The sequence below is a fragment of the Onychostruthus taczanowskii genome, unplaced genomic scaffold, assembly GCF_017590055.1.
Source record: "Onychostruthus taczanowskii isolate IOZ18803 unplaced genomic scaffold, ASM1759005v1 scaffold438, whole genome shotgun sequence".
Lineage (NCBI taxonomy): Eukaryota > Metazoa > Chordata > Aves > Passeriformes > Passeridae > Onychostruthus > Onychostruthus taczanowskii.
Genome location: NW_024501881.1, coordinates 12,424 through 23,434, shown reverse-complemented (window position 1 = coordinate 23,434; position 11,011 = coordinate 12,424). Strand labels below are relative to the sequence as shown.

Genomic DNA, 11,011 nt, shown 5'->3' with positions numbered 1-11,011 from the left:
CCATTTCAGACCATTTAAATCTCTTTTCTGTCATTCTCAGGCCGTTTCAATCTCACTTTTGGTCCTTCCAAGCCACTTCAACCTCACTTTTGGCCATTTAAAATTCATTTCTGACCCTTCCAAGGTGTTTCAATCTCATTTCTGCCCTTCCAAGCCATTTCAATCTCACTTTTGGCCATTTCAAACCATTTCAATCTCATTTCTTGCCCTTCCAAAACCCTTAAATTTCACTTTTGGCTGTTTCAGGTTGTTTAAATCTCACTTTTGGCCGTTTCAAACTACTGAAATCTCACTTTTGGCCATTTCAGACCACTTAAATCTCATTTCTGTCATTCTCAGGCCATTTCAATCTCATTTCTGGTCCTTCCAGGCCATTTCAATCTCACTTTTGGCCATTTCAGGCCATTTAAATCTCATTTCTGGCCCTCTCAGGCCCTTTCAACCTCATTTCTGACCCTTCCAGGCCGTTTCAATCCCACTTTTGGCTCTTCCAAGCCACTTAAATCTCACTTTTGGCCATTTCAATCTCACTTTTGGCCATTTCAGACAACTTCAATCTAATTTCTGGCTCTTTCAAGCCACTTAAATCTCACTTTTAGCTGTTTCAGGCCATTTAAATCTCATTTGTGGCCCTTCCAAGCCATTTCAGTCTTACTTTTGGCCATTTCAGGCCATTTCAATCTCACTTTTGGCCGTTTCAATCTCATTTCTGGCTCTTCCAATCCATTTCAATCCCACTTTTGGCCGTTTCAGGCCATTTCAGTCTCATTTTTTGCTCTTCCAATCCATTTCAATCTCACTTTTAGCCGTTTCAGGCCATTTCAATCTCACTTCTGGCCATTTCAGTCTCACTTTTGGCTATTTCAAGCCACTTAAATCTCACTTTTGGCTGTTTCAGGCCATTTAAATCTCACTTTTGGCCATTTCAATCTCATTTCTGGCCTTCTCAGGCCCTTCCAACCTCACATTTATCACCTGGACCTCACTGCTGCCTCTTCCCAGCCCGTTTCCCTGCGGCTCCTGGCCCTCCCTGAGCTGCTGGCGGGGCAGTGCCGGGCGGTGCTGGCGGGAGGATTGAATGGGCAGTGGAGACTGAACGACCCCGCTCACCTTTAGAGGTGCTTCCTCCGACTCAGCGCCCAGGCACAGGGAGGAGGCAGCGTGGGGGAAGCTGCCACTGCCCGCGCTCTGTCTGCTCTGTGGATAAACACAGGGATTCAGTCTCCAGGGCTGTCAATCCGGCGCCTTTTTTTTCTTTTTTTTTTTTCTTTTTTTTAACCCAGACGTTACTTTCCCAAAAAATTCCAAACAAGCTGCCATGCTCCCTGCTCTTGGGGTCGGTTTGTTTGTATAAATTTTTTTTTTTTTAATTTTTTTGGTTGTTAAAAAACTTTCTCTCTCTGACTCCTAACCCCCAAAAAAAATAAAATTCCCCCACGGGAAACTCCTGCTCTGGATCTCACCTCATCCTGCTCCTCGTGCTCGAGAATGGCCTGAAGGAAGGCCCGGCGCTCGTGGCTGGAGGATTTCTGGTCGAACATTCCGGCCTGGATCACTTTTTGGTCCACGTTGAGTTTGTATTTGGCTGCTGCCAAGATTTTTTCCTCCACGCTGTTGACGGTGCAGAGGCGGAGGACGCGGACCTCGTTCTGCTGCCCGATGCGGTGAGCCCGGTCCTGGGCCTGGAGGTCCTGGGGGAAGGGGGTGGTGATAGCTCTGGGCTACCAAAAATCCCCTTCCTGTCCTCGAAAATCCGTGGGGGGAGAGGTGGGACGAGGCCTGAGGGTGGTTTGGGAATGCCGAGGATGATGGGGATGGGGAAATGGGGTCACCAGGAGTGTGGGAGGGCCAAAGGGAGCCAAAATCCTTGGGTTTGTCCTCAAAATCCTTGGTTCTGTACACAAAATCCCTGGTTTGTCCTCAAAATCCCTGGGTTTGTCCTCAAAATCTGCAGGGCTTCCCAGGGATGATGGGGATGTGGTAATGGGGTCACCAGGACTGTGGGATTGTCAAAGGGAGCCAAAATCCCTGGGTTTGTCCTCAAAATATGTATGGGTTCCCAAGGATGATGGGGATGTGGCAACGGCATCACCAGGACTGTGGGATGGCCAAAGGGAGCCAAAATCCTTGGGTTTGTCCTCAAAATCCTTGGTTCTGTACACAAAATCCCTGGGTTTGTCCTCAAAATCTGCAGGGGTTCCCAAGGATGATGGGGATGTGGTAATGGGGTCACCAGGAGTGTGGAATGGCCAAAGGGTCCCAAAATCCCTGGGTTTGTCCTCAAAATCTGCAGGGGTTCCCAAGGATGATGGGGATGTGGTAATGGGGTCACCAGGAGTGTGGAATGGCCAAAGGGTCCCAAAATCCCTGGGTTTGTCCTCAAAATCTGCAGGGGTTCCCAAGGATGTGGCAATGGAATTACCAGAAGTGTGGGATGGCCAAAGGATCCCAAAATCCCTGGTTTTGTCCTTAAAATCCCTGGTTTTGTCCTCAAAATCTGCAGAGGTTCCCAAGGATGTGGCAATGGCATCACCAGGAGTGTGGGACGGCCATAGGGAGCCAAAAATCCCTGGTTTTGTCCTTAAAATCCCTGGTTTGTCCTTAAAATATGTATGGGTTCCCAGGGAACATGGGGATGTGGCAACGGGATCATCAGGACTGTGGGATGGCCAAAGGGAGCCAAAATCCCTGGGTTTGTCCTCAAAATCTGCAGGGGTTCCCAGGGAACATGGGGATGTGACAGTGGGGTCACCAGGACTGTGGGATGGCCAAAGGGAGCCAAAATCCCTGGGTTTGTCCTCAAAATCCCTGGTTTTGTCCTTAAAATCCCTGGTTTTGTCCTCAAACCTGCTCTTGGGGTCGGTTTGTTTGCATAATTTTTTTTTTTTTTTAATTTTTTTTGTTGTTAAAAAACTTTCTCTCTCTGACTCCTAACCCCCAAAAAAAAATTCCCCCACGGGAAACTCCTGCTCTGGATCTCACCTCATCCTGCTCCTCGTGCTCGAGGATGGCCTGAAGGAAGGCCCGGCGCTCGTGGCTGGAGGATTTCTGGTCGAACATTCCCGCCTGGATCACTTTTTGGTCCACGTTGAGTTTGTATTTGGCTGCTGCCAAGATTTTTTCCTCCACGCTGTTGACGGTGCAGAGGCGGAGGACGCGGACCTCGTTCTGCTGCCCGATGCGGTGAGCCCGGTCCTGGGCCTGGAGGTCCTGGGGGAAGGGGGTGGTGATAGCTCTGGGCTACCAAAAATCCCCTTCCTGTCCTCGAAAATCCGTGGGGGGAGAGGTGGGACGAGGCCTGAGGGTGGTTTGGGAATGCCGAGGATGATGGGGATGGGGAAATGGGGTCACCAGGAGTGTGGGAGGGCCAAAGGGAGCCAAAATCCTTGGGTTTGTCCTCAAAATCCTTGGTTCTGTACATAAAATCCCTGGTTTGTCCTCAAAATCCCTGGTTTGTCCTCAAAATCCCTGATTCTGTCCTTAAAATCCCTGGTTTGTCCTTAAAATCCCTGGGTTTGTCCTCAAAATCTGCAGGGGTTCCCAAGGATGATGGGGATGTGGTAATGGGGTCACCAGGAGTGTGGAATGGCCAAAGGGTCCCAAAATCCCTGGGTTTGTCCTCAAAATCTGCAGGGGTTCCCAGGGAACATGGGGATGTGACAGTGGGGTCACCAGGACTGTGGGATGGCCAAAGGATCCCCAAATCCCTGGGTTTGTCCTCAAAATCCCTGGTTCTGTCCTTAAAATCCCTGGTTTGTCCTTAAAATCCCTGGTTTTGTCCTCAAAATCTGCAGCGGTTCCCAAGGATGACGGGGATGTGGGAAAGGAATTACCAGGATTGTGGGATGGCCAAAGGGAGCCAAAATCCCTGGTTTTGTCCTTAAAATCTGCAGGGCTTCCCAGGGATGATGGGGATGTGGCAATGGGGTCACCAGGACTGTGGGATGGCCAAAGGGAGCCAAAATCCCTGGGTTTGTCCTCAAAATCTGCAGGTGTTCCGAAGGATGTGGCAATGGAATTACCAGGAGTGTGGGATGGCCAAAGGGTCCCAAAATCCCTGGGTTTGTCCTTAAAATCCCTGATTTTGTCCTCAAAATCCCTGGTTTTGTCCTCAAAATCTGCAGGGGTTCCCAAGGATGTGGCAATGGAATTACCAGGACTGTGGGACGGCCAAAGGGAGCCAAAATCCCTGATTTTGTCCTTAAAATCCCTGATTTTGTCCTTAAAATCCCTGGTTTTGTCCTTAAAATCCCTGGTTTTGTCCTCAAAATCCCTGATTTTGTCCTTAAAATCCTTGGTTTTGTCCTTAAAATCCCTGGTTTTGTCCTCAAAATCCAAATTTTGTCCTCAAAATCCACAGGGACGACGCCGGCTGATCCCTGAGGGATCCCCAAGGATCCCAGGGATCCAGGAATGGGATTATGGAGATCCCAAACTCCACTTTTAGCCTTAAAATGGGGAAAACACGAGATGAACCCCAAGGGCTCTCAAAGATCCTGAAGGATTATGGGAATTCGGGCGGTGGGATTGGTGGGAGACCATGAAGGTCCTGGAGAAAATTGTCACATTGGCCAAGAGATGCCAAAAAAAGCCTGGTTTAACCTCAAATAAACCACGGGAAAGGTGTGGGATGCACCATGAGGAGTTGAGAGATCTCCAAGGATTAGGAGAATTTGGGTAACGGAATCACCAGGACCAGGATTCTTCTGGGAAGAAGAAGACCAGGATTCTTCTGGGAAGGGGCAGCATTAGATGAGGGGCTCCCAAAAACTCCATTTTTATCCTCAAAGACATTGGATGTGCCCTCAGCAATCCCAGAGGGTTTTGGGAATTCCAGAACGGGATTGTGGGATGTTCTTTCCTTCAGAGGGTGCAGGGAAACCCCAGCTGCAAACGTTGGGATTTGGGGGTGGCTCTCCAGGATGGAATTCCAAGCTCATGGCTCCTCTTTGGGTCAGTTGGTTTTGGGGCTGGTTCATTGGGTTTTGGGTCAGTCAGTTGGGTTTTGGGTCAGTCCATTGGGTTTTGGGTCGATTTTTGTGTCAGTTTTTGGGTCAGTTGGGTTTTGGGTTGATTTTTGTGTCAGTTTTTGGGTTTGTCAGTTGGGTTTTGGGTCAATTTTTGTGTCAGTCTTTGGGCCAGTTGGGTTTTGGGTCAATCAGTTGGTTTTTGGGTTGGTCAGTTGGGTTTTGGGTCAGTCAGTTGAGTTTTGGGTTGATTTTTTTGTGTCAGTTTTTGGATCAGTTGGGTTTTGGGTTGGTCAGTTGGGTCTTGTGTCAGTCAGTTGGGTTTTGGGTTGGTCAGCTGACTTTTGCGTCATTTTTGGATGGGTCAGTTGGGTTTTGGATGGGTCGGTTGACTTTTGGATTGACTTTTGTGTAATTTTTGGGGCCAGTTGAGTTTTGGATGCATCAGTTGGGTTTTGGGTTGGTCAGTTGGCTTTTGGGTTGACTTTTGTGTCATTTTTGGGTCAGTTGAGTTTTGGGTTGGTCAGTTGACTTTTGTGTCATTTTTGGATGGGTCAGTCGAGTTTTGGATGCGTCAGTTGGGTTTTAGGTTGGTCAGTTGACTTTTGGGTTGACTTTTGTGTCATTTTTGGATAGGCCAGTTGAGTTTTGGGTTGGTCAGTTGACTTTTGTGTCATTTTTGGATGGGTCAGTTGAGTTTTGGATGCGTCAGTTGGGTTTTGGGTTGGTCAGTTGACTTTTGGGTTGACTTTTGTGTCATTTTTGGATGGGTCAGTTGGGTTTTGGATGGGTCGGTTGACTTTTGGATTGACTTTTGTGTAATTTTTGGGGCCAGTTGAGTTTTGGATGCATCAGTTGGGTTTTGGGTTGGTCAGTTGGCTTTTGGGTTGACTTTTGTGTCATTTTTGGGTCAGTTGAGTTTTGGGTTGGTCAGTTGACTTTTGTGTCATTTTTGGATGGGTCAGTTGGGTTTTGGATGGGTCGGTTGACTTTTGGATTGACTTTTGTGTAATTTTTGGGGCCAGTTGAGTTTTGGATGCATCAGTTGGGTTTTGGGTTGGTCAGTTGAGGATTATGGGAATTCGGGCGGTGGGATTGGTGGGAGACCATGAAGGTCCTGGAGAAAATTGTCACATTGGCCAAGAGATGCCAAAAAAAGCCTGGTTTAACTTCAAATAAACCACGGGAAAGGTGTGGGATGCATCATGAGGAATTGAGGGATCTCCAAGGGTTAGGAGAATTCGGGTAACGGAATCACCAGGACCAGGATTCTTCTGGGAAGAAGAAGACCAGGATTCTTCTGGGAAGGGGCAGCATTAGATGAGGGGCTCCCAAAAACTCCATTTTTATCCTCAAAGACATTGGATGTGCCCTCAGCAATCCCAGAGGGTTTTGGGAATTCCAGAACGGGATCATGGGATGTTCTTTCCTTCAGAGGGTGCAGGGAAACCCCAGCTGCAAACGTTGGGATTTGGGGGTGGCTCTCCAGGATGGAATTCCAAGATCATGGCTCCTCTTTGGGTCAGTTGGTTTTGGGGCTGGTTCATTGGGATTTGGGTCAGTCAGTTGGGTTTTGGGTCAGTCCATTGGGTTTTGGGTCGATTTTTGTGTCAGTTTTTGGGTCAGTTGGGTTTTGGGTCGATTTTTGTGTCAGTTTTTGGGTTTGTCAGTTGGGTTTTGGGTCAATTTTTATGTCAGTCTTTGGGCCAGTTGGGTTTTGGGTCAATCAGTTGGTTTTTTGGTTGGTCAGTTGGCTTTTGGCTCAGTCAGTTGAGTTTTGGGTTGATTTTTTTGTGTCAGTTTTTGGATCAGTTGGGTTTTGGGTTGGTCAGTTGGGTCTTGTGTCAATCAGTTGGGTTTTGGGTTGGTCAGTTGACTTTTGGGTTGACTTTTGTGTCATTTTTGGATGGGTCAGTCGAGTTTTGGATGCGTCAGTTGGGTTTTGGGTTGGCCAGTTGACTTTTGGGTTGACTTTTGTGTCATTTTTGGATAGGCCAGTTGGGTTTTGGGTTGACTTTTGTGCCATTTCTGGATCCATCAATTTTAGGCTCACTTCAAACCAGACTTTGGGCGTTCCTTTGCCTCAACATCCCCATTTCTGAGCTGATTTTTGGGTCGATTTCCAATCCCACGGATCCGTGGCCGCTCCTGGCCCTACCTGGTGTGGGTTCCAGTCGCTGTCGAAGATGATGACGGTGTCGGCCGACTGGAGGTTGAGGCCCAACCCGCCGGCCCGCGTGCTCAGCAGGAAGATGAAATACTCGGAGCCGGGCTCGTTGAACGTCTTCAACAACATCCCCCGGTCCTCGGCCTTCGTGGTCCCTGGAATCCCACACGGGCGTCACTCCCGTCCCCTTCCCGGCACCGGAACGAGGGAAGGTTCCGGAAGGTTCCGTCGGGAATGGGATTCCCATTGAATTGAGCTCCCGTTCCCAGTCCCAACGGGATTGGTGGTTTCGTTTCAGGTTTGGGTGATTTTGGTAAAAAGATTGGGAAAAAATGGGGGGAAAGGGGTGGATCCTGCTCTGAGGTGGGGTAGAAGTTGGGATCACAGCAGTCAGAATTACTGAGGTCGTTTTGGGTCATTTTGGGGTAATTTTGGGGTTGTTTTGGGGCCATTTTTGGAGATTTGTGAGGGCCATGGGTGACATTTTGTGCTCTTAATCCACGCTCATTTCAGAATCTTTTGGGTCGGAATGGACCTTAAATTCCACCCTGTTCCAACCCAATTAATCCAAGCCAATTAATTCAACCAATTAATCCACCTCTGTTTTAGTCACATGAGAACAGAATTATTGAGGCCATTTTGGGGTCATTTTGGGGCCGTTTTTGGGGATTTGTGAGGGCCATGGGTGACATTTTGTATTCTTAATTCGTGCTCATTTTAGAATCATTTGGGTTGGAAGGTACTTTAAATCTCATCCTGTTCTGACCCAATTAATTAACCAATTAATCTAATCAATCCATATTTGTTTTAGTCACATGAGAACAGAATTATTGAGGCCATTTTGGGGCAGTTTTTGGAGATTTGTGAGGGCCATGGGTGACATTTTGTGCTCTTAATCCACGCTCATTTCAGAACCATTTGGGTTGGAAGGGACCTTAAATCCCACCCTGTTCCAACCCAATTAATCCAAGCCAATTAATTCAACCAATTAATCCACATTTGTTTTAGTCACATGAGAACAGAATTATTGATGCCATTTTGGGGTAATTTTTGGAGATTTGTGAGGGCCATGGGTGACATTTTGTGCTCTTAATCCACGCTCATTTCAGAATCATTTGGGTCGGAAGGGACTTGAAATCTCATCCTGTTCTGACCCAATTAATTAACCAATTAATCCAATTAATCCATATTTGTTTTAGTCACATGAGAACAGAATTATTGAGGCCATTTTGGGGTCATTTTGGGGCCGTTTTTGGGGAAAACAGCAGCAGGCAATGATGCCTTGATGTCCATCTCTGACATCTTGATATCAATCTTCTATCACTTGATATCAATCTTTGATAATTGATATAATCAATATTTTTATATCAAAACTTAAAAATATTGATATCAATCTTTGATATCTTGATATCAGCCTTGATACAAAGCTTGATATCTTTAATGCTGATCTTGATACAAACCTTGATATTGATCTTTTTATTGGTATTTCAGTATCAATAAACATCCTGCAATCTGGATATCAAGATATTGATCTTTACATTGATCTTGATATCAATCTCAATGTCTTTGATGTTGATCTTGATATAAATACTGATATCAATCTTCCTATCTCAATGTCTTGATATTGATCTTAGAATCTGGATATCAAGATACTGATATTTGAAATCTTGATATCGATCTTGATATCAACCTCAACGTCTTTGATGATGATCTTGATGTAAATACTGATATCAATCTTGCTATCTCAATATTTTGATATTGATATTTGAAATATTGATGCTAACCTTGATATCAACCTTGATATCAATCTCACTATTGATTTCTCAATATCAATGTCTCAATATTGATCACACAATCTGGACATCAAGGTATTGATATTTAAAATCTTGATGCCAATCTTGATGCCAATCTTGATATCAATCTCACTATTGATTTCTCAATATCAATGTCTCAATATTGATCACACAATCTGGACATCAAGGTATTGATATTTAAAATCTTGATGCCAATCTTGATGCCAATCTTGATATCAATCTCACTATTGATTTCTCAATATCAATGTCTCAATATTGATCACATGATCTGGATATCAGGACATTGATCTTTTCATTTATCAATATCTTATCTCACTTTCTCCCTTGATATCTACTTTGACACACTGAAATTTATCTCCTTACCTTCACATCTATTTTGATATCTCTCCATCTTTAATTAAGAGATTTATCTTCATATTTTGATGGTTTTCTAATTTTTTTAATCTTGAAATTCCTCAACATCTTTCTACCCACCCCAATACCTTCATTTCTTTATATTTTAGGACCTTTTCTTGATGTCTTGACCTTGAGCTCCACCTTGCCCACTGTCCCACCACCCCCTGGGGACACCAATGACCCCACCACCCCCTGGGGACACCAATGACCCCCTCCCCACATCCCACCCCACGCCAGGGGCACTCACCATCCAGCCTGAGGTATTTGAAGCCACGATAAGCAAAATAATCCTCCATGATGGTCATCAAGGAGGTCATCTGGCAGAAGAGCAGCACCTTGTGGTTGGTGGCCCGGAGTTTGGGCAGGATCCGGTCCAGGAGCTCGAACTTCCCGGAGGCACGGTATAAATCCAACCTGGGGTGGATAAAAATTATCAGAATGAGAGGAAAAAACGGGATTTGAGGCCGAAAATTTGGTGTTTCCCCCTTGTCGGGATCATCTGGAATCATGAGGTGGGAACGGTTCATCCTCCATCCCAAAAAACCGTTCTGAGTTCGTAAATTCACGGATTTCAACATTAATCCCAAAATTGGTCACTCACCCCTGCACGATCCCGCCCGTGAACCCCAAGTGCTCCGAGAAGGATTCCTGAAATGGGAGAGGAGAAATGGTGTCACAAATCAGAAGGAACTGCCCCAAAAAATCTGGAGCTGCCTTCAGGAGCCCCAGTTCCCTCAAGAAGCTGGTGAGAAGGAGGATGGATTTTTTTGGGTGGAAAACAGAAGAATGGAAGGGTTTGATTTGGTTCATCTTTGTTGGGTTTAACCCTGTTGGGTTTATCCTTTTTTTGGTTCATCCCTGGTTCTCCTGGGTTTAACCCTGTTGGGTTTAACCCTGTTTGGGTTTATCCTCATTAGGGTTATCCCTGGTTTTGAATTCTCCCTGTTTTGAGTTTAAGCCTGTTAAGTTTGACCCTGTTGGGTTTAACCCTGCTGGGTTTATCCCTGGTTTTGGTTTATCCCAGTTTTGTTTGGTTTACCCTCATTGGGTTTATCCTTTTTTTGGTTCATCCCTGGTTCTCCTGGGTCTAACCCAGTTGGGTTTAACCCTGTTGCGTTTATCCCTGGTTTTGGATTCTCCCTGTTGAGTTTAACCCTGTTAAGTTTGACCCCGTTGGGCTTAACCCTGTTTGGTTTATCCCTGGTTTTGATTTGTCCCAGTTTTGTAGGTTTACCCTCGTTGGGTTTATCCTTTTTTTGGTTCATTCCTGGTTCTCCTGGGTTTTAACCCCATTGGGTTTAACCCTGTTTGGGTTTATCCTTGTTAGGGTTATCCCTGGTTTTAGATTCTCCCATATTTGTTGAGTTTAACCCTGTTGAGTTTAACCCTGCTGGGTTTAACCCTGTTGGGTTTATCCCTGGTTTTGGTTTATCCCAGTTTTGTAGGTTTACCCCCGTTGGGTTTATCCTTTTTTTGGTTCATCCCTGGTTTTTCTGGTTTTAACCCTGTTGGGTTTAACCCTGTTGGGTTTAACCCATTGAATTATCCCTTTTTTTGGTTCATCCCTGGTTCTCCTGGGTTTAACCCTGTTAGGTTTAACCCTGTTTGGGTTTATGCTCGTTTGGATTATCCCTGGTTTTGGATTCTCCCTGTTTTGTTGGGTTTGC

General features: G+C 45.9%; 1 protein-coding gene across 1 annotated transcript in view; it reads right to left on the bottom strand.

The window, feature by feature from the left end:
* Positions 1-914: 914 nt before the first annotated feature.
* Positions 915-11,011, bottom strand: part of LOC121340951 (transcription activator BRG1-like) — a gene marked incomplete at both ends in the record, with an annotated part of 22,329 nt that continues 12,232 nt past the window's right edge. The window contains 5 exons of the mRNA XM_041414056.1: positions 915-1,197; positions 2,983-3,210; positions 7,126-7,289; positions 9,592-9,758; positions 9,946-9,992. Of these exons, the coding sequence (XP_041269990.1) occupies positions 915-1,197; positions 2,983-3,210; positions 7,126-7,289; positions 9,592-9,758; positions 9,946-9,992 (889 nt within the window). The remainder of the gene's footprint in view (positions 1,198-2,982; positions 3,211-7,125; positions 7,290-9,591; positions 9,759-9,945; positions 9,993-11,011) is intronic.